General features: G+C 52.1%; 7 protein-coding genes across 7 annotated transcripts; 4 read left to right on the top strand and 3 right to left on the bottom strand.

The window, feature by feature from the left end:
- Nucleotides 1-668: 668 nt before the first annotated feature.
- On the top strand, nt 669-2,573 carry Z517_05338 (uncharacterized protein; the record flags this gene model as incomplete). Its single annotated transcript, XM_013430665.1, has 1 exon — nt 669-2,573. One exon carries the CDS (start codon nt 669-671, stop codon nt 2,571-2,573), a length of 1,905 nt encoding a protein of 634 aa, XP_013286119.1.
- A 407-nt stretch (nt 2,574-2,980) lies between these two features.
- Nucleotides 2,981-5,275, bottom strand: Z517_05337 (uncharacterized protein; the record flags this gene model as incomplete). The annotated part of the gene is made up of 4 exons (XM_013430664.1): nt 2,981-3,879; nt 3,987-4,270; nt 4,318-5,055; nt 5,103-5,275. 4 exons carry the CDS (start codon nt 5,273-5,275, stop codon nt 2,981-2,983), a joined length of 2,094 nt encoding a protein of 697 aa, XP_013286118.1.
- A 582-nt stretch (nt 5,276-5,857) lies between these two features.
- On the top strand, nt 5,858-7,752 carry Z517_05336 (uncharacterized protein; the record flags this gene model as incomplete). The annotated part of the gene is made up of 4 exons (XM_013430663.1): nt 5,858-6,067; nt 6,124-7,021; nt 7,079-7,533; nt 7,612-7,752. 4 exons carry the CDS (start codon nt 5,858-5,860, stop codon nt 7,750-7,752), a joined length of 1,704 nt encoding a protein of 567 aa, XP_013286117.1.
- A 1,317-nt stretch (nt 7,753-9,069) lies between these two features.
- Z517_05335 (uncharacterized protein) lies at nt 9,070-10,587 on the top strand (the record flags this gene model as incomplete). The annotated part of the gene is made up of 1 exon (XM_013430662.1): nt 9,070-10,587. The coding sequence occupies one exon, from the start codon at nt 9,070-9,072 to the stop codon at nt 10,585-10,587; it is 1,518 nt and encodes a 505-aa protein (XP_013286116.1).
- A 1,382-nt stretch (nt 10,588-11,969) lies between these two features.
- On the bottom strand, nt 11,970-13,215 carry Z517_05334 (uncharacterized protein; the record flags this gene model as incomplete). The annotated part of the gene is made up of 3 exons (XM_013430661.1): nt 11,970-12,724; nt 12,788-12,874; nt 12,939-13,215. The coding sequence occupies 3 exons, from the start codon at nt 13,213-13,215 to the stop codon at nt 11,970-11,972; spliced, it is 1,119 nt and encodes a 372-aa protein (XP_013286115.1).
- Nucleotides 13,216-13,904: 689 nt separating this feature from the next.
- Nucleotides 13,905-17,006, bottom strand: Z517_05333 (uncharacterized protein; the record flags this gene model as incomplete). Its single annotated transcript, XM_013430660.1, has 1 exon — nt 13,905-17,006. The coding sequence occupies one exon, from the start codon at nt 17,004-17,006 to the stop codon at nt 13,905-13,907; it is 3,102 nt and encodes a 1,033-aa protein (XP_013286114.1).
- A 916-nt stretch (nt 17,007-17,922) lies between these two features.
- On the top strand, nt 17,923-20,229 carry Z517_05332 (uncharacterized protein; the record flags this gene model as incomplete). The annotated part of the gene is made up of 1 exon (XM_013430659.1): nt 17,923-20,229. The coding sequence occupies one exon, from the start codon at nt 17,923-17,925 to the stop codon at nt 20,227-20,229; it is 2,307 nt and encodes a 768-aa protein (XP_013286113.1).
- Between the last annotated feature and the right edge of the window lie 2,324 nt (nt 20,230-22,553).

Genomic DNA, 22,553 nt, shown 5'->3' with positions numbered 1-22,553 from the left:
TGTGAGCGAGGTACAGGGTACTGGGTACTCGGTACCTACAAGTACCTACTCGGTATTATGGATTGAATGTGGAGTGTTGGTGTTTGTGTGGCTGAGATTCAGCTGAAGGACAAAGTGCCACGGCGCCAACAATAATGCATCGACATTGTCTCTCTCTCACTTTCTCCTTTTCAGCCCACAGCACAAACACATTGTACCCGTACAAGGTTCTCGGTACTTCTGTCTCGAAAACCTGGGCCTCATAGCAGCCACCGGTCGAAACCCGTTCGTCTTCTCGTCTGCTCGCACGCCATTCCCCGAAACTATTTGACTCTCTCCACCCACACATGGGTTGTTCACAGCTGCCCAAAATGAGCGCCTCTCTCTCCCTACCACGCATGATTGGCAGTCCGGTCAAATCAGTCTGGCCAGAACACATATGTGGTGGTCTACAGCTACGCTTGCTGCTGCGCTCCTGTTTGAGGAAGCCAGCGTGAGTGAAGGCTGGCTGTCCAGCAAGAGGTGGAAAGTAGTCAAGTGGACAGGATCAGGAGGGTATCGACTCGCCTCGCCTTCGCCTCGCCCTTCACATATCAGACAATGGATACCTCCCCAGGAAGCTTGTCGAAGCTTCTTTTCTGCTCGCGTCGCAAAGTCAATCGGACCAAGACCTGGTTTATTCAGACACCATGTCGTCTTCGACATCACCAGTCGACAACAAGAACGAGGTTCAACCCCCCATTGGAGTCTCCATCGTCGAAGTCGATCCTTCGCTGAACAGCCGTGATGGACGGCGACCAACTACGGATTTCACGCTGGATGAACAATGGCAGCCGGGGTTCTGGAAACGTTTTCCCTGGGTTGGTTTCGGATGCCTCCTCATGGTTGTGGCATTCTCGACGGTTGCAATTGTGGTTTTGAAGGAATCAAACAACAAGCCTCTCTCATCGTGGCCGCAGAAGATGGCCCCTAACGTCATACTATCGGTGTGCAACAGCGGTGCCAGTGTCTGTATAGCCATCGCGGTGGCACAAGGTATTGCCGTGTCGTGGTGGAGGCGAGCAATGAAAGGCGCGACGATCGCCGACCTTCACAATACGTGGGCCTTTGGGAGCAGTATTGCATCGGTCGTTTTGAACGTCAAATATTTCAATATCGCTGCCCTGGCAGCCATCGTCACCAAGCTCACCATCATCGACGGCATCCTCTTCCAACGCTCCACAAGCACATACATCACACTAGGATCTCCCCACCCAGTGAACATCACCACCTTTCCCACGCCACAGCTTCCGCTCACCGGCCAGCTGAACAAAGCCGCCAATGATACAGACCTGTTGCTGTACGAATTTACTATCGATGTCATGAGTTGGGCCAGCTCTGCCTATGCCCAACCCTACCAGCCAAGTGGATTCACCGAATGCGAGGGTATTTGCAACCTCACAGTCCTTGCCCCCGGGTATATCGCCAAGTGTGAAAACGACCATGCTCATAAACGAGCCGTTGATCTGATTCGCGATGCCGAGGCACATGCGGGTCCGAACAAGACGTATATCAACACCGAGACCACAGTCTTCAGCGTCAGTTTCAACACCACATTCCCAACGGCTGCGAAGAACTATACTTGGATCGGTCTGAACTTGACATATTACGACGCCGAGTACCCGAACGCATCGGACACGAAACAGCAATGTCCTGCCACGATAAAGACAAAACAATGCGAGCTGCGGGAGGCGATGCTGAGCTATCCAATCTACCTGGAGTTTGCCAACAGCACCACGACGCAAACGAACGACACCAACGCACAAACGACGGTTTATTTTGGTCGCATCGACCCCATTTACGGAACCTTGGTTGCTGCCACGGATGATTTTGACTATGACAAAGGCCAAATCCCCGGATTTGACTTCCAGTGGTGGATTTCGAATGCTACGGCATGGGGCCCTACGAGCCTAGCGAAGACTCGCACTGGTGGGATCGCTCGCGCCTTGTCAGATCGCTACAAGAGCACCGCAACACTGATTACCAGCAACGACACGAAAAAACACCCCTGGTCCCTGTCCAGCACTGGGCAGTTTTCCGGCACCAAAGAAGTCGACGACGCTTCGGATGGGTGTCCTTTTTCCTACCCCGACCCGATGACCGACCTCATGATCGGCCTGAACACGCTGACCTTCCTGACCGCGCAAGACCTGTGGAACCGCCCCGGCTACACCGACACGGACGTGTCATGGGACGCGTGGTCGAACTCAAGCAGAGTCCTAGTCGAGGCCACCCAGCGCAAAGCCGAGGTGTACTACCGCACGCGGTACCCGTGGATGTTTGGCGCCCTGGCCTCAACGCTCGTCTGCGTGCTCCTCGTGCTGCCCTCGTACTGGGGCTTCTGGGAACTCGGCCGCAAGGTCACCCTCAACCCGATCGAGGTCGCCAACGCCTTCCAGGCCCCCGCCTTCGCCCCGGCGCATCCGCGCAGCGGCCTCGCCGACGATATTGTCAAGGTCGCGGGCCAGCGCGTCGTCAGGTATACGGTCGCCTGCGACGCCTCCGCCTCGTCGGAGCAGCGTCGGGGGAACAATTATAGGATTGTGCCTCTGTGACGTGGTCTGATGTGATGCAGGCAGGTGGGTAGGCAGGGAGGGCGGGAGTGAGGAAGAGCATGACGGGTCTTAGAAAACAGAGACAACCTAGAGACTCTTTGGCTAGTGGTACAATTGTATTTTGGTATCCTTTTTCTGGACAGATTGATACATATTACGCCGCTGCGTAGGGTCGTTGAGGGAACTGGCACAAGAACAAGTACAAGTACGGCTCTAATACCCAACTATTACCCTTTGAAGCTGAGACGCCTGCGAGAGGAATGATAGACAAGAAGGGGGGGGGGCACCATATTCTTCGGTACGGTGTCCAGCGTCCAGCGTCCAGAGCCTACAGCCTACCGCCTCCTGTCTGCCGCGTCTTCCTCTCAACCCAACACCAGCTGAACGGAGGAGAGGCCCAGGGCAGCTCACCACCGCAGTCTCTCGACCTGATGAGACACACTGGACCCGGCGGGAAAGCCCGTGGTGGTCGGGAACATGGAAAACTCGTCCATGATGGACTGCCACACCTCGTCGTCCCAGAGGCCGTCCACCGTGTCGTTGCTGGGACCGAGATCAGCAGCAGTGTGCGCATTTACGTCGTGGTCCGTGCCGGTGCCCGGGTGAATGCCTGGGTCAGTCATGATGTGATGTCCCTGCGGCGTCGGCTGCGTCCCGTTCTTCTCACTTTCTGGGGTTATTCTATTCGGTCCGGCGTCGGGCTTGAGGAACCGTAGCGTGTTGAACGGGGTCATCACGTCGGCCATGGCGCACCTCGCGGTCAAGGTATGGTCGGGTCTGCTGATTCGGAGCTCGTAGTCGGGTTCTTCGCCTTCTCCCCCTCCTGCTGCTGCTGCCACCGCCGCTGATCCTTGACTCTCCTTCTCGCACCGCTCGTGCCACGCAATCAGCCCGCCCATGCCGCGTGCGAAAAAAGCCCACACATCCCGGTGGTCCGTGCCCACACTGTTACCCGTGCGGGTGAGCTCGTCGCCGAATTTGACCTTGACGCGCCGCGCCAGGTTCAGGACGTCGGCCTCGCGCTTGGCGATCGCGCTGTCCCACCCACTGGTCGAAGGAAGGCGTGACACCGTCGACAGCACGATCAGCGCGTACGCCGCAAAGGAGAAGAAGGCCGCAGGCAGGTGTCTCAGCGCGTCTTCAGGCACGCCGAGGAAGTAGTCCACAAAGGCTCGGGTCGAGGCCAAGAGGTTCCAGAGTTGGGAGACCTTGTTCATCGAGGGCGATGTCGTGCTGCTCAGGTCGCGATAGAGTGCCACCTCGTACATTGTGATGGACAATACTTTCAGTTCTGCCATCAATATATCTACTTTCCGAGAGGTTACAGGCATCTTGTTAGTAGATTTCTTCCGTCAATATCAAGGGGTCGGATGGGGGCAGATATTATCGAGTGCAAGACTTCAAACCACTCACAGTTTTCCCGTGCAGATGAGAATGCAGGGTTCGCTTCCAGATCTGCAATTTCCTTCTTGAAGCCGTTCAGTGACATCTCGATCACAACATCGCTCTGAGATCGAATGGAAGCATGGTCGCCATACGAGAATCTCTCGCTAATCCGTTGTGCTAGGCATTTGGTTCTGACAAACGCCGTTGCATCTATGTCGGTGGCTGCCTCTTGCTCGACTTGAAGAACGTCGCAGCAGTGATCGATCCAGCGAGTATGACTCATGAGCAGTTCTTTCCGCGTCATTGCCAGCCTTGGACTGGGTCAGATCGCTCAACTGGGTGGGAAAGACGTACTCACGAAGAACAAAGATAGAAGCAGCCCAGCAGGGCTCGGGTTTCAGCTGTCGTCCTCTGGCATTGTGTTGGCAAGTTGTCCTCCGCATGCATTCTACAGAAATTACTCCCCACTCTCTGATCACGGTGCGCAGGACACCGGTCAAGGTCAAGGTCCATGACAAGGCCGATCGCCATCTGGAGAAGCATATAGGTCTGCTTGTTCTGGGGATGGAAGTGGTATTGGATCCAGCTGAGGTGCACGAGCAGTGCTTGCAGGAGTTCGATACTCCTCTCGTTCCTGATCAGCAATCGTGAAGAGAGGGTTTTCTTCAGTTCAACCCCAAGTCGTCTTTGATCAACGTGGTCTGCTTCGAGACACACCGTCACTATGGCCAGGAAGAGCACTGGCTTGTCTCTCCGTAAAGTAGCAGCATCGATTTCCGGAGCGACGAGGACAAAAGGGAAGAACTTGGAGTGAACTTGCTTGTAAGTCTGGAGGAGGATATCGGCTGTGGCCATTGTCAAGACACCACTGTCAATTACATCGAATTGCCCAGTCTCTTCCGCAGTCGATGTGGCGGGGGCCTCGATGTTCTGCACATTTCCGATCGAGGCAGACGACACATTATCACTGGTCCCTTCCTCGGTATGGGGTGGTGTGGCTATTGTGACTGGAGCATTCGTGTTTCCCAGAGCCTGCTTGTCTTGGGTGAGCAGTGTGAGAAGGCTGCTGACTTTTTCTTCGAGGGCTTTGATTCTCCTACCGCTCCGTTAGATCAGCCTCGCGCAATACAGGTCGTGACGTACGTGGACTGCTTCTCCTTCTGGCGTCGGGGCGCTTCTTCGTGGAGGCAATCCCGCCTCAGCCTTCGACATCGATCGCAAGCGTGCAGTCCATTGGTGAAGGAACACTTCGCTTTAGCCTTTGCGCATTGCACGCAGGCCTTACGCTTTGATAGAGAGATGCCGACTCCATTCATTGCCGTCGTCTTCTGTAAGAGCCCCGTCTGAGGTGAACGGGGACGGAAAGCTTGAGGGAGAAATACATTTCGTAGGTTACGAGCGGGAACGGACTTTGAACTTCCGCTCCTCAGGGAAATCTGAGCAAACTGTAGTATCACGTGATGGGTGGTTCCAGAGATAGCCAATCAGAGGTCACTTCAGAACGGACCGATTGTTCTCCGTTGCCGTTCCATGTCCGCTCTCTATCAACACAGCGGTGACTCTTCATCCCCTGTCCGCCTTGTTCCTCACATATTCTCTACTAGAACGTCAAATTTGTGTCCGTCATGTTGATCTCTGGAAAGGAGATGGCGCTAACTTCCTTTTTCGTCCCTGTTGACACCACTCTGATCCGAGATTGGTGCCTGTGTGATGCTCACGATGTCCGCAACCAGGGGCACCGCAACCGTCCTATATCTAGACTGCGAAGCCTCACTTCTATTTCTTTCGAAGTGGCGCCGAATCTTCTCACTTCCAAGACAGGTCTCTGACCCTATCCTTGCGGCAGGGGCTTCTCTCAAGACCTCTTCACTATCACAACGAGCTACACAGGTTACGATATGCTCCCACCAGAGAAACCAGAGCAAGCCACTGCGGTGTCAATACCAGTCACAGAGAATGTCGACACCATCACAACACCCCAGAACGCTGATCAGATCGCAGAGTCGGAAGACGCTCACCACCTGACTGGCTCAAAGCTTTACCTCGTCCTCGGTGGCCTTGGTCTTGCCATCTACCTGTTTGCGCTGGACATCGCAGTCATATCTACAGTATGTCGTACACCGCCAAATCTGCCAGTTCTCTCATCACTAACATCGCGATGCAGGCTATTCCCGCCATCACGGTGCAGTTCAACGCTACCACAGATATCGGTTGGTACGCGGCAGCTTACCCTCTATGCCTCTGCTCGTTGCAACCTCTCTCTGGAAAGCTGTACGCCAACTTTTCTCTCAAGTGGACCTTCTTCACCTTTGTCGGCATCTTCCTTCTGGGCTCTCTCCTCTGCGGTGCGGCAGTCAGCTCCAACATGTTCATCCTCGGCCGAGCTGTTGCTGGGATCGGAGGAGCAGGGATATTCTCTGGCGGGTTGTCCATTCTCGCGATTGTAACTCCTCTCTCCAAACGTGCACTCTACACAGCCGCCCTCTCTTCCCTGTTTGGAGTTTCCACAATCACAGGTCCCATCATTGGAGGGGCCTTGACGACATCAGTATCATGGAGATGGTGCTTCTACATAAATCTTCCTGCTGGGGCGGTCACACTGCTTGCGTTGGCTCTGTTCTTCGAACCTCCCACACGAACTTCAGATGCGGCACCTTTGCGGGAGAGGCTACGACAAATTGACGTCGTCGGGTGTGCGATATTCGTCCCAACTATTGTCATGGCTCTTCTGGCGCTGCAGTGGGGCGGCCATCAATATTCTTGGAAGTCGGCCACTGTGATAGGACTCCTATGTGGCTCTGCTGGATCTGCTACGCTCTTCCTTGTCTGGGAACATCGGCAAGGCGACAGGGCCATGATCCCGTTCTCGATCGTGTTCCGGCGTTCAATCCTGCTGAGTTGCCTTTTCAGCGTCTTCATGTTTGGGGCCTACATCATCAACGTCTACTACCTGCCAGAGTGGTTCCAAGTGATCAAGGGAGCTAGTGCACTCCATAGCGGTGTCATGACGCTCCCGTTGGTTTGTTCTCAAATTGTTACTGCTACAGTCGCAGGATTAATCAGTGAGTTCATCTCATCTCCTTTATCTTGACCAGGCCAGTAGAGCTGATTTTGTCCAGTCAATCGTACTGGCTTCTACAACCCCTGGTTTTTTGTCGGTGTCGGCTTTATGGCTATCGCATCAGGCCTCTACACTACTCTCACCACGTCAACGCCTCACGCAAAATGGATCACATACCTGGTCTTACAGGGTGTGGGCGGAGGAGGCATGCAGTCGCCACTCCTCGCCGTGCAAGCCGCCCTGGCATCACAACCTCAACAAATACCCATCGGCATATCAACAGTAGCATTCTTCCAATACTTCGGAGCTTCTGTTTTTCAAAGCATTGCTCTGGCGATTTTCCAAAACCAACTTGTCAAGTCACTCAAGAGTCGTGCAGGTCTCAACGGCGAACAAGTACAGCTATTATTGGATGCAGGGTCTGGCCACGCTCGCAAGGCTACATTAGACTCGTTCCCGGAGAAGTTGGAGCCTGTGCTTTGGGCATACAACAAAGCAATCACGAATGTCTTTGTAAGTTTCACAACCACATCAGAAAGCAACATCATCTTCTCCGCGAGCAGGTCGTCAGGCTAACATAGAATTGGATAGTATGCCTCACTAGTATCGGCCATCCTGGCGTTTGTCTTTGCTTTTGGGATTGAATGGAAAAATATCAAAGCGAGACCTCCAGCCAGAAAGGGCAACGAGACCGGGACTGACCAGGCAAGCCACAACAGCGGACAGCCTTGACGTGATTGCATCTGTTGTTGAGGAAGAGATTCGCTTGTGGAACCAGCGTCAAGGGCCATCCTCCTGTGATTAAAGGTCAGGCACAGGCTTACACCGTGGAACCAAGCTTGGATTGTCCAAGGGACACCACAAACCTTGTATCCCGGTCCTTGGTTTGCTGCTGGAATCCACAGGGCGACGTTGATTATATATTTTGGGCAACCTCTTTGCGCCCTCTTTCTTCTTTTCTTACACCATTCTACGTTCTTCGGACCGCACAATGTATGCGACGGTATGCAACTGCGTTCAGGCTCTCCATGAGATGCTCCGATACCTTGATCACCCTACCAAACTCGGCCTGCTTTTCCGATGCAGAGAAAACGCAGGTCATTTCTTCTTGCTTCAATAAAGACACCTTTGGATGCAAATCTTCTACATATGGTTCTTACCTTGCTTTACTTCTCGTCGGCTCGTCGGCGGTTTCGCTATGAGGCCACAGTCTCACTATGTTGGCCGAAGAAAAATCAACATGGGACATTCACCACCGCGCGTTAAGATGAGTGAACCCCTGTGCACAGAGTCCAAACTGGCAGCCGATGCTACGCACAGATCTGAATCCCTCCAGCCATGGGCATATTGTGACAGAACTCCGACGTGTTGGGGAAAAGATACTTCGAAGATGAAATACGCCCGGCACCAGGCCTTGCAGACCAGCTGCGCTGCCTCTGAAAGTTCACACCAGCCCCGGACTGTATGATGGATTCACGCGCCCTGCCGGAGCCACCTCCATGATCTACCGCATAAACTTCGGTTGCGTGAACATTGAGAAGGTTATTATCTTTGGGTATCCAATCACGACATGGTGATGTATATGGAACAGAAGCATGCAAATCCTCCACCGGACGCCCCTCGAAACAATGAACAATGCCGTGAGATTTTCCTGCTGGTGCGTGCGCTGCCACATATATATAGGTATATTTCATTCACCATGTTCGAAATTTGCCTCGTCACAAGGAGTCTATCCGTCAGCTCTCACCTACCTGCTGTCACTTCGCACAGTCACGCACTCAGTCTAACAGCGACCACTGCCTTGACTCAATCACCTATCCTTGTGGCGTTGGAGTGACAACTGTCCCCCTGACTCTCAACGATTCTCGTGGCGCTCAAAATCCTTCCTCTCACAGCAACAGCCACATCGTGCATCTCACGTTGTCTACCATTGCATAGAAACGTCCACACTGACCAACAAGAGCAGCACAGCTATCAATAGAACTTCAGGTGTCCCCGAAGAGCAGTCTAGCGGGCGATATGTGTGTGACCCAGGAACCCCTCACCAAAATGGCCTCAACACAGTCAAATCGACAGTTCTTCCTACATCCAAGTCGAAAAGCCTGGAAACAGGTCTTTTCTCCAAGACATGAAGATATGTGCAAGACGCCTCAACCTCCACAGTCCGAAGGCCGCATTTGCGCCATCTTCAAAAAATCTAACTTCAGCCGCCTCGACATCATCAGGGGGCTTGACAGCCCCATTGATACCTGGCTTGACCCCAAATACACCATCGACGACGAATTCTACAACCGAATACGACCTGCGCTTGTGCTAGCGACACGGTTCTGCATCTGGACGTCTGAATTCTTCAACATTCTTATGTTTGGGGAATTTATATATGACGACACGAAGATCAAATATGATCGTTTCACGGAACCAGAGCACCGACCACGAATGTTCCCGGACATGATGGACAACCTCCACAACATGCAGTTCTTCACCGGCTATCACCGTGACACCCGGGAAGACACATACGCCTCGACATATTTCGGCACTTACCCCAAGGACTACGCACCACAAATGCCAACCACCGCAGTGCAGCTCAATACGAAATTCACAACCTTCTTCACCCACTACCACTACAACACATTCACAGCAGACGTCAAGAACATGGTGTTAGTCAGCCTGGCCATCACCCTGGTGCACGAGCTGGTCCATGTCTGGTACAATCTCCGGAGACTGGAAATCGCCCGCCTCGGCGATCTCACTCTATGTCGCGCCATGCACAGGGAGCCGTATTTCTTCGGCGACGAGAAGAAACCCGAGTTAGGCATGTCCTGGGAACATTTTACCTTCAGAGGCATGCCCCAATTACACTGTCCGGGCAACAAGCCTTATGCTCAGGCCAAGGGTCTCCTTCTCGTGCCCTTGCTAGAGAGTGGTGGCGAAGAGGACGAAGTTATGGTGGACCCAGAGGTCGTGCGCGCTCTTCTCGACCGAGAATGCTGGGAAATGTACGAACGCTTGCTCATTGGAGATCTTGCTCCAACTTTCAGATCTGTCAGTGGCATGGGAATCTTGGAGAGGATGAAGACGGCCGTCGTCCTCATGACGTTCAAGAACAAAGCGGGTCGCCTGCCTTTTGTGCAAGAGCTACTCGAAGCGAAGGGTGCCATGTCCTGTCCAGTCGACGAACAACAGCCTGAACCGGTACAGCTCCCAAGTCCAGAATCACCGAAATCTACACTGTCGACGGGCACCGAGATGCCCAACATAACGGTCTTGGTGCAAGCAGGACATCGCCGTCCATCCCCACCAGCTTTAACGCCTTCTGACGACGACAAGGAGGCGCGTGTGGGCCATGCCAACGAACGAGTGGGCAGTCAGCTTTCAACGAGCCATAGCCGAGCCGACCTACCTGGCGAACAGAGAGCTCAACGAGAAGAGGATTCAGAGAGCACAATCTGGACGGGGTCATGGCCGAAAAGGTCAAAAAAGGCCCTGAGACATGGACGAAATCAGAGCGGGCACCGCGTCTCTATTGAGGTGCACCTCCAAGAACCGAGAAACACCTATAGAGACTGAGGAACAGATCTATACCACGACAGTATACCCAGCAGAGACTTGGTCTCTAACATGTCAACAGTTGAGAGGCGCGAGGGTGTCGGGGCACACAAACCCGATCTGACCAACGGCCTTGCAAATAAATCAACAGACCAAACCTGACAACCACAATGAAGGACAAAATCGACCGACACACTATCCAACCGAACCACCGATAAGCGGTTTCGGAGTACCCCGGACCATATAGTCACACCTCAAACCTGCGACACAACAGCAGACCTCGCGATGCGGCTGACCGACCCATCGAACCCAGGCGAAGACAACCACTTGAGCCGAACAACGATATGGGGGCCACAGAGACGGCAAACAATCAGTCATCCGAAACGACAGTGTGACAGTAACACACCGAGCGTCGCCGTGTAAATCACACCACCTCCAGAAGAACGGGAAGGAGTGAAGTGGGAGCACCAGTGACAACTGTGAACCACTTGAGGTTTTTGTCATTGAAGAAACCCGACAAAACTCCGGGGGACAGTGGAGAGGAGAGGAGCAAAGGGAAGGGAAGGTAAGGCAACGAGGAGCCTTTTTTTGATTTTGAACTCGACAAGTTGACGACATTATGGGAACATGTTTGGATATGATGATATGCGGGATGATGGGGATCAGGGTTTTTTGGGGGAGCGGGGGGGGTATTGGTTCAGTTACTGTATTATCAGGGGGCGGTTTTTTTTTTTTTTTTTTTTTTTTTGGCCATGGAATATGAATGGCAGGACCGCGACACGATGCGACATGGTCTGATACCACACGCCATATTACGATATCCTGATTGTCCATCTATCTATCTACAGTGGACAGGCCACAGGCTACAGGCTACAGGCTACACGGCAGAGGGTACAGTATTCAGACTACAGACTCCAGCATACGGTGTCCGTCGACGTGGCGACCTTTCAAGGCTGAACGTAACATGGCTACAAAGATACCTACCTACTTTGTCACCTTATATAGATCAGTGCCGGGTTGTGGTGCTCGATTTCGAATCGAATCCGTGGTTGAAGACGGCCAGAGGAAGGGAAGGGAACAAAAGAATGAATCCCCGACGCGCAAAGAACGCAGAGATCTACCGAGTACAACCTCCATCATCGCTGTAAGAAGGCGTAGGCTGCATTGTAGGTAGCTTCTTGATTCATGAAGAGATTACCAACCTACCAACAACCCCATTATTGGCCCAAATAACTTGATTTTTACAGATAGGATAAGCCTCAAGTGTTGAGATATTTTTTTCACTCTTCCCAAACAATCTCGTCGTCCATGGAATCACTCAGGGTATTCAACAAAACATTAGCTTCGCGCCAGGCCCAGCACATTATCCGCTTGCTGCCTGATCCCCACTGACACAGTTTCAGCTACTTCTTCACCACCGCACTAACCTCTTCATCTTCCTTCAAAATATCAGGCACGGGCCCCACGGGCGTGATGCCAAACGGATTGATCTGCTTGTGGCTCTTGGTGTAGTGCTTCTTGATGTGTTCGAATTGCGTCGTCTCCCCAAAAGCCGGGATGGTCCAGTACAAATGCCTCAGCCACCGGTGGATGTGTGGGTAACCGCTTCGGATATCCTTGATGTTGCATTTGAAATGCTGCACGTAGACCGGGTCGAAGCGGGCGATCGTGGTATACAGCCGGACATCGGCCTCGGTGAGTTGAGCGCCGAAATAGAACGGTCCTTGGGACGAGGATTCGGCCAGGATGGCCTCGGTGCGGTCGAGCGATTTGAAGAGCTGGAGGACGTTGCGTTCGTAGGCTTCTTGGGTGGTTGCGAACCCGGACTTGTAGACGCCGTTGTTGATGTCGTCGTACGTCCACTTGTTAACCTCCTCGATCTTGTCCTTGAGATTGTCCGGGTAAAGCACCACATTCTTGTACTCGTCAGGGAGGATGTCGTCGAATGCGGTATAGAACATGCGAATGATCTCTGAGGATTCGTTGTTCACGATGGTCTGTTTCTTTTTGTCCCAGAGTGTGGGAACCGTGAAGCGACCTTCGTAGTTGGGATTCGCCGCAAAGTACAGGTCACGAAGGTGAGTGTTGTTAGGGTGTAGAGGGTCTGGTGTAGTATTTTCTCCCGGGAGTTGTTCGTCGGGTGTTGCGAAGCGCCAGCCTTTTGAGGAAGCAGTCAACTCACTACTCGCGCATGGCATATCTCGAGGGATCCAAGACGTACCTTTCTCGGCCATATGCCAATGAACGCTGGTAAAGGGAATGATCTCTTCCAATCCCTTCAATTTCCTCACGATGAGTGTCCGGTGTGCTGTTCCGTTCTTTGTCAACGACGCCATTCTCTTTCAACAATTCACACTAGGGAGCTCCCATACCCCAAGGACATGCATAGCTGACATATAGATGGTATCTCCCTTTCTCCGCAGGAAACTCTGCATTTGGGTCGCTCGAGATCCAGTTGCGAAACGATGAAACCTGTCTCTTGAACTCGCCCGACGTGTCGCCTGGCTTGACCCAGTCTGTGATGCCTCCTTTGTTCTGTAACAGGAAATCTATGTTCAGCCCCAACTCCAGGTAGTACAACGCGACGATAGAGATCAGAAGAACGAGGATAGAGGTTGCAAAGAGAGAGCTGCTCCGTACCGATGACATGGTGGATTCTGATTTCGAAGGTGCTGCTGACGAGGTAGGCTTCGTGGTCAGGTGTACAAGCTGCAATCGAGCCCGTCTGAGGACACTGGACATGGACTGATTGAGTTGGAGCAACTGAATTGGCAGAGGAAGCAACCAGCAGCTTTTGTACTTGTTCAGCCAACGCGCAGGTTATTCATGGCGTGGACCACATGCGGAACGCCCGCCGTCATTTCGATGACACAATTTGTGGTGGTGGGGGGTTTTTGCGAAGCGCGAGAGGGGTATTGCGACCACGTTTCGGTAGACAAGCATCCAAGCATCATGATGAGAGTCCCGACACCACCGGGGGAGACGCGTGGGTGGGAGACCATGGCCTGTGGTGTGGATGACTAAATCATGTATCCTGACTAAAGATGCAGTAAGACTCGGTGACGGCAAGCGCACCTTGCGGCAATAGGCACTTAGGGACTTCCTCTTTACGGCCACGGCGCACTCTTATCCCACCATGCGCAAAGTCTCTTTTATCAAATACTTCGTGTTGGGCTATTTCTGATCTTCTGATCTCCTGATCTGATCCATGCAATGTCCACCTAATACCTGTCTTCCCCTAGTCATCATACAGAGGTGAGAGAAACAAGGTCTATCCGATGCTGCACCCACGAGCAAGGCCATGATTTCTAGTTGCGCCAAGGCTACCAAACGCCTCCTCAGTCTTTCTTGTACTTGACCATCACATACGGAATCTCAACATCCTCTTCAGTGGTATCCTCGGCAGTAATCTCAAAGATGATATTCTTCTGGTGTTCTGGGATCGGTTTCCGGCTGATGGTCTCGAGCAGCTTGCTCATCTTGAGAGGCAGCCGATCCTTGGTCTTGCTGGGAGGGTAGAAACTGGCGTACAGCAAGCTAACTCCAGAGCTCACCATCGTCACACTCAATCCCAAATTCTCAAAGTGTTTCAAGAAGTCGGTCAGAGTAATGTCGTCCACCTCGAAGCGATCCCAGAGCTTGTCAATGGTCACTTCGCCCTCCTTGCCCTGGTACGTGCCCTTGGGACTGGCAATGGGTTCACTAAATCCAAAGAACGGTAGTGCAAGATTGACGAAACCGTTCTTGTATTGTTCGAGGTCGGTCTTGCCGTCCACCACCTTGAATAGCTCCAAAATCACCAGTCCAGTAACGAGGGCTGTGGTGGTGGCGATAGCAGGAATAATCTTGCCAGCGATGAACTTCGTCTTGTGACGGTCGGCAATTGGAATGTTGTAATTCAATGCTCTGAGATTGCTCGCGGCAGTGATGAAGTCGATGTGATGATTGGTGTCGTCGTCCTTCTCAAATTCCACAACGTTGAGCCGGAACCCGGGCAGACTCTTGGGAGTGGGCAGTTCGGCTATAATCTTGTCCAGCTCTTCCGCATCATCTGCAAAAGTCGGTGCTGGTCCGTTGGGGTCTGGCTCCTTCTCGTCAGTCTGGATCTTCACATTTGCGTCGGGTTTGAATTCGGGTATGATCATGCTGTCCAGAACTTTGACATAGTCCTCATATTTGAGCTGGGGGACGGGAATGCCATAGTTGTAGGCGTGTAGTGCTGCCCCGTGCACAACAAATCCCATATGTGTCTCGTCCGAGGGATCGAAGTTGAGAGGCGTGGGAGCACGTTTTGGTCCTGACCAGAAATCAGCCCCAGTCGATGTCTTCGAGTCCTTGGGAAAGTTGTAGAGAAGCTGCGCGATGGCATTGTGGTATTGCTTTTCGAATTGCATCCGCGCCCAAGCAATGCAGTCATTGAAATCGCTGGGTTTGTCGGTAACCAGGAATTCTTTCAGACTATCCAGGATCAGCTTCTCGTTGCCTTGCTGTCGGAGCGTGGTATTGATGTAGTCTGGCTGTGACATGTAAAGATTGACCGTCTCCGGTGGTCCCACAAAATATGACTGGAACAGGTCTCGAGCCCAGGCGATGGTGTGTTCGATCTTGTTGGGAAAGCTTCGAAGTGTGCACATCGGGAAGGACTGCTCGGGCGGATCTTGCGAGCTAGAGTACGACTCGGTCAGACGCGGGAGGATGACTTGGGTATTGCCCTTTGTTCCCAGAGTGCCACTTTCCAGCAGAGGCTTCATGAAGAAAACACAGCGTCGATCGACATATGTACGAGCCTCGACGTTGTCCAGAGCATTTGTGACAATATCCAGGTCGTGCCAAAACGCCTCATTGAAGATGTCCTCGCTGTCGGGCCCGATGCGATCTGTCATTGTCGTTATCTTCCCTTTGAGGTCCGGGTTCATTGCTTGGGCTGCTGCCGCTGCAACCTCGCTCTTCTGTTTCCCAACGTCCTTTGCTCGGAACAGGAACTGACGGTTGAGGTTGCTCTTTTCGATGGAGTCGTTATCTGTGACTGTGATGTGACCCTTGGGGCCAGTACCCAAACCGATCATAGCATAGTTCTTGAGCATCTCACATCCAATGGCGCCCGCGCCAACCAAGAAGTTCTTGACGTTGGAGATCTTCTCTTGGAACTCCTTACCAAACACCGCAATCTGGCCATCATATCGCGAACCTGTGGGCTTGCAAAGCTCTTCGTTTCGGCTCACAGAAGTAGGGAGGGATTCCAAAGAATCAAAGTACATCCACTGTACAACCGGTGTAAACTTCCCTGACACAGCCTTCAGCACTTCCTGCGCAGCGAGACCACCGAAGAACGCAGCCATGGGGCTCAAGTCACCCTGTGCCTGGTAGCTTAGCTCTGTGATCAACTTTTCGTCAATTTCGACCTCCTCAGCACTCTCCTTGGCCAACTTCTTCGTGATTTCTAGGACTTCCTTTGCATCTTCCTCGTTGTGTGGACGAGGGAAGGTGCCCTTGTTTTCCTTGAAAGCATGGAGAGCTTGAATGCCAATATGGAGCTTGGCTGGTCGGTCAAATTTGGCAAAATCGGATACGAGGAATTCTGGCTTCTTGATCTGTTCTGACAGCGACTGGAACTGAAGCACCTTCGGCATCTTGACCTGGGAGAAAAGACCGCCTCCTTCATATTTACCCAGTCCCGAGACATCGCCGATAGAGAACGAGTACGGGCCTTTAACAGTGATCTTCCGAGGAGGTGCTCCGTTGAGACCTTCCATTCCTCTGATTTCTGCAAACTCCACATAGTCGCCGTCTTCAAGTCCATGTCTTGTCTCGTCCAGAGCAGATACCAGACCAGTCTCATCAATATCCGCAACAATGCCGCTGATGGGATTCTCTCCGGTAATGTCGCCCACTGTGAAGTCCTTCCCAAAGTCGGTGAAGATGTAGCCGAATAGACCAAACGTATCGGCAATCACCAGGTAAATGCCGTTCTGGTGGCAATAATCGGAAATCGTGAGTTGATCTTTCAGAGATGTGGTTGTGAGCACGACGACTTGGTATTTTTTGAGTTGGCTCAAGTCATCGGTTAATGCCTTGGCCTTGTGGACGGCAACGGGAGTGTAGGAATTGAGCTCGGCCACACGCGGGGCGGTCACTTCTGCTCGGGGCTTGCCCACGTCTGCAGACCGGAGGAAGAATTGGGAGGAAAGGTCGGCAATAGCAACAGGGTCAGGGTCGAAGAGGGTCAGGGATTTGACGCCGGCCAGGGCAATGTTCTTTGCAATTTCCACGCCCAGGCCCTTCAGCCCGACGACGAGCACATTGGACGCACCCATCCGCTTCATAGCCTCGTGGCCCAGGACATAGAGTTGCCGGCTGTAGAGAGATTCGTCGATTTCGCCATTCTGGAGCTCCGTAATGGCAGCCCCAGGGTTGTCAACTTCCATCACAGAGTCTGTCATGATTTTCTTTTCTGGCCGGGCGAGGTCTTCTGACGAAGCCTTTCTTTTGCTACCGGCCTTTATAGAGTCTGGGAACTCGGCGTGAGGTGAAATGGTGACAGTGGCCTTGCCTCAAGCAAGACCCAGATGGCGGTAGAATTGATCCGAAGAGCGCAAACAGCTGCTTCAGATAAACGCTTCAGAGGGAGGAGGGGAACCCCGTGGCAGGAGGAGAGGGAGGCGAAAATGAGTGACGTGAGGACAAGTTGACAAGAGGTTGATTATGAAGAAAAGGACAGAATCTGATGGCGCAACCAGAAGGCAGAAGGCAAGGTTGTTTTGTTATATTAGTCAAAGAAGCGTCGCGGACCGCAGTTGGTTCCTTGATGTCGGAGAGCAATTCGTATTGGGTGAGAAGGCAGACGCCCAAGACAGTGATGCAATAATCGCAGGCAATAGTAATAAGCCTCACAGGCCTCAGCAGGCTGCCTAGGTGACTTGTGGTTAGGCTGAAAGGCCACCAGTCGGCGCACTTGCCACTTGATGTAGGGATACCTCGCAGTCAAAGTGATGCGCCCCACGCTCAACGCGCTGAGCAAAGGTCACCGCCGCTTCAACCGGCTTGTAAGGTTTCTAGGTGTTGTGTAGAGCTCTCTTATCGCCGTGTAAACTCTCCCTCCAAATCTTCCCACCGAGTCGTAGGTAGTCGACCAAAGCAACGCTTCTCGACGCGTCTTGCTTCCTACCGACGCGTGTTGATTCACGGTCCATCTGCATCGGTTCGATTTTGCATTCGCAATGGGCCCCAGTTCCTCTCAATGTGTCGCTTCGAGCTGTTCGGGCGGCTAATCCTCAAATTTCAGCGGCAGCACGACTCTCCCGCTTTGTTCGATTTGTGCCACGATCCTGCACCCCGTCCTCGTGCCAAACCATCAAAATGCTTCATGAGATCCTCTTGTCCTTATCCGGCCTCCAATCACCCATCTGGTCGCACGCGGGGTCCACCGCAGGAGCGGGCGACGAAAAGACGTTCAGTCAATATGTCTCACCCCCAGAACGGGCAATGCTGGCGACCCTAGGTCATCTGCACGATTTACACACTCAGATCAAGGCCGCGACATCAAGGTTGTCTACAACTCATCAGTCGATGGTTTGCCGAGCAGTCAGCTCGTCAATCGCAGACGTCCACTTGGGCAAATTTGTGGATAAGATCATAGAGGTGGAATCATGCATATTACAAAAGGATGCTGCATATGTCGGAGCTTATGAAGTTGTGCCGCTGAGTACTCTTGTGGCCGAGTTTGCACCATGGACGAGACGATTGGAATGGCTATGGTCGGTAGTCCTGCATTTGGACCCTCATTCCACGCAGAATGTGAAGAACCGCTCGCCTTCTGGGGCTAGCATCCTGGATTGGTTGGAAAACGAGACACTCACCGGATACTCTGATATTGAGGACATGGCAATTGCACTTCTGACTGTTGCCCAGAAAGCTTGGATGCGAGCTGCATCGCTATGGGTGCTTTATGGGCGATTGCCAAGTTCTGGAGCTGAAGATTTCTGCATCAAACCAAATTCCAAACCATTATCTGTGATGGATTCATACATGCTCGACTATTCACTCGCACCAAAGTTCCTAAATCCGGGGACAAGCAGTGCTCTACTTTCAGCCGGCAGTGCTCTGAGCCGGTTATATTCACAGACAGTCTCTTTTGGGCCATTACTGAGCGTATCAAGTGATGCATCCTTGTCTTTGCTACCAACACATTTGGCATTGCTGGAGTCCTTGCAATACCCATTGAATCCAGCATTGGTGGAAAACACAATCTGTTCCATTAATCAATCGATATCCGAGAACGCCTTATCCCAAGTCCTCCCTCGACCACTAGTCATGCAGCTGCTGCAAGTCGTCTTGCGCTACATGCTCCTCAATCAAGGTGAATTTGCAGTATCGTTGATCAACCATGCAGACGATCGGGTAGTCAACCATCGACAAACACCCAATACTACTCGTCCGGTGAGGAAGATTGGAAGACTCGATGAACTTACAATCAAGGAGGCTGAGCTGAAGGGTATATTGAATAAGACCATGGCAGAGTTATCAGCGCTACAAGTTGACGACGACATGGAAGACGACACTCTCAACCTAGCGAGGAAGCTATTATCTCTTCGGACTGTTGATGAGAAGAATGAGCTTGGTCGGGATCTGGTGTCAACGCTGTTGCCGACCCCGACCATTCTGCACTTGACAATCCCCAATGCCTCACCATTGCATATTTTCCTATCTTCAAGCGATGTGCGGATGTATTCATGCATCAATGCTTATCTGGTCTCAATCCACAGAGCAGGGCTGCATTTGTCCGCACTATGGAAGCTGTCATCACATCGCAGATGCTACCCTTCACCCATGGGGCCCCCTCAAAGCGCCTCACAATATGGGCGGGAAATATTGGCAGCTCGAAGAGCACGGGACGCTCGACGGTCGACAAGGACCAGGGCATACTGGACCACTTCCAGCAGAGCTCTGTTCATGATCAATGAGCTCGAGGCATTCCTGCAGGGTGAGGTGATCCAGGGCAGTTGGACGCACTTTTCAAACTGGCTAGACGGCAATGATGGGCTGTATCCATCATCAGCAAAGTCGTCGAGACCAGGCACTGCTTCCTCAGCTGGGCAAACCGGGACCGCGGAATCATCCAACCATGAGGCGAGTACAATGCCAACTGATCCTCGGACCATGGCAGAGGCCCATCGGCGATATTTGCACGCCTTATATACGGCGTTATTCCTTACGAATGTCGCATTTGTTGCAAAACTCAAAGACTTACTGAATCAAGCCGACCACTTCATCGCCCTTTTCTCCCGCCTGCAAACAGTGTGGGAGGGGCTGGACCTCCAAGAGGACCAAGGCGTATTTGATGCATTCTCTAACTACGCACAAGATGAGACAGACGTTCTCACCGAAATGGATCGTACAAGGAAGTCGATAGAGATTGCACTTTCGGATCTGGTGACGGAGATTCGAGACATGGAGAAGGAAAAATGGACCGGAGTGGGATTGAATACTACCAATCTCCAGGAGAGTATGGATAGAATCCAGTTGAATGGACATGGCACCAAATTCGTACCGTGGCAGGCCCGGACGGTGGATCGGTTGGTTATGAAACTCGATGGCCTTGTAATGAGACAGGACGAGGACAGAGATCAGACTGCAGTCGGCCTTGTGGATGCGTATGATGACTGAATGAATCAATGAATGGACGATGCACGGAATATTGGTAGGATCGGCTGCAGATTTCACGACAATATGACCATGCCTTAGTCCAGCAGGGACAGCTTATAATATATCACTATTGAACAAACCCTAAACGAATTGCCGGTTAGCCATAGGTGTTCCTTGTACAAGTCACCGAGCCACGGCGCCTAGACTACTATAAGAGTAAAGGATGTGCAAAGGAATCAGAAAAGCCGTCGACCTCATACCCTTCCCCGGAACGACGTACCCACACCAACACGCAACTTCATAACGATAGCCACGGTCGGGGGGTTGCCATCGCGTTTGGGGGAAAGGTGTCTCACAAAGTGGAGAACTCAGAGAATGGATAGACTTGGTGTCATCATAAACAGATTTCAAGGAATCGCTAGGTTGCAGTGGGCATGGACGGAGCGGCTGCGTAGAGGTGGGTGACATACTTTCGACGGCTCTGTAATACGTGGAAGAGGAGTCTGTCGTTTCCTGAAGATAAGCCAGTTGTTAGCTCAATATCGTGGCACCAAAACGGACAAGAATGAAGAAATATAGGTTAAGGTGCAAAAGTCAGACAATATGGTAAGCTTGGTAATGCTTTCTTCAAGGGATATCAGAAGCAGAACTGTTTGATAAAAACCTTTGATCATCATAAGATGTTGGGCAAAGAGAAGAGGTAGAAATCACTGAGATGCTCACCTCCTGTTGTCCATGGACACGTCCCATCCAAACTTGATTGATGCTGTTGCAGACAGATGTCAGTAATCTCCAGACCACTATCGAGTGTAAAATCAAGGGAGCCGCGGCATGTCTGGAGGGTCAGATGGTAGTGCATGTTTGAGTTCAAGGCTCATGAAAAGGTTCGCCGGAACTTGGTGTATGATTGAGTTCATCAGGTAACACGGGGGGGATGGGAGTGACACGGATACAGGGTACAACTCACAGCTGGTTTCCAGGAAAATAAGGGGCCATGAATGGAGGTCATGTATGACCAGAGGAATAGAAGTTACCAGGTAACCATGGGCGTCGAATGAAGCCCTTGGGAGATAAGAGTCTGGACGACATAAGATGCGAAGTTGAAAGATGCAGCAAAAAGTTGAAGCGAGACAAAATTGTTTCGCCGTCGGATAAACACCGGAGGCTTGGCGGTCAACGATCCCGTGACTGTCTCCAAACGAGGCAGCGAGGCTGGATGACAAGGCTGCAAGGCTGAGCACTTGCTAGTTTGCTTGGTTTCCAACTCCTTACGCTTGCCACTCAGCCAAGCATGGGCGTTGTAACGACTGTGCTATCGAATCGAATCATATTTGATATCAAAGCCCAACCTTTCTCGAACTGACGCTCAGACTGGGGACGGCAAGGTGGTTCTTGATATTGTCGGCATTTCTGTGGACGGAAAGTGCCACAGGATATGAGCTCTCCCGTCTCTAAATGTTCCCTGCCAATGTACCAGAGGCCAGAGTGGGCTCTCTCTCAAAATCCATGGGAGTCTCGAAGAAGGGAATGGACTCATCGAAGTATAAAAATGTCCAGACGTCCGTGAGAAGTGAACGAGATGCATGCTCAAAATCGCACCTAGGATCACCTGGGCAACATCTTTGTACCGCTCTCCACATTGCCCAGTTATTTACCACAATGCTCTTCAGTCGTTTCCTTTTACACTTCTCTTTCCTTGTCACATGGGCCAATGCCTCCTCCGCTCTCATTCTTTCTGAGATCAACGGGCCTTGTAGCGGCTCAGGCGGCGCGCCGGGAGTCTGCATTTCGACCTCATCCTGCTCATCTGATGGGGGAACATACATTTCTAACGCCTACCCAGGCACCCCAGAAAATATACAATGCTGCACGAAGACATTATGTGGGACAGGCAACAAAGGCAACCGCCGCTTTGCCTCTGATTTCAAGTCTGGTGTTACCGAAACAAACAAATGTCCCGGCTCGGAAATCTTCAAATGTTGTATGCCGGCTGGCAGTGGCTATCCGATACCCAATTTTCCCAGCCTAAGCTCAGGGTGCAGGCGGGTCGCGATCGATGGAGCAAAAAATATCGTAGCCGCTTTTCCAGGAAAGATCAAGAGCATTGGGTGTATTCGTGAATGCAAAGATCTGTCTTCTAGTGATCACTGCAGAGGCATGACCATGGATATGATTGTTACCGATGCTGGTGTGAGTACCACCTCTTTTGATCTTCTCCTCCTACTCTCTTTCGTCCTTGGGATTCCTCCAATCTTCCAAGCAAAGTTTGACGGTGCTCGAACAGGTCAAAACCACTTCGGGCGAAGAAATTGCTGTTTGGATTATGAACCACGCCAGCAGCCTTT

This window comes from Fonsecaea pedrosoi, assembly GCF_000835455.1.
Source record: "Fonsecaea pedrosoi CBS 271.37 unplaced genomic scaffold supercont1.3, whole genome shotgun sequence".
NCBI lineage: Eukaryota > Fungi > Ascomycota > Eurotiomycetes > Chaetothyriales > Herpotrichiellaceae > Fonsecaea > Fonsecaea pedrosoi.
The sequence above is the reverse complement of the archived record's forward strand: the minus strand, read 5'-3'. Positions and strand labels throughout refer to the sequence as shown.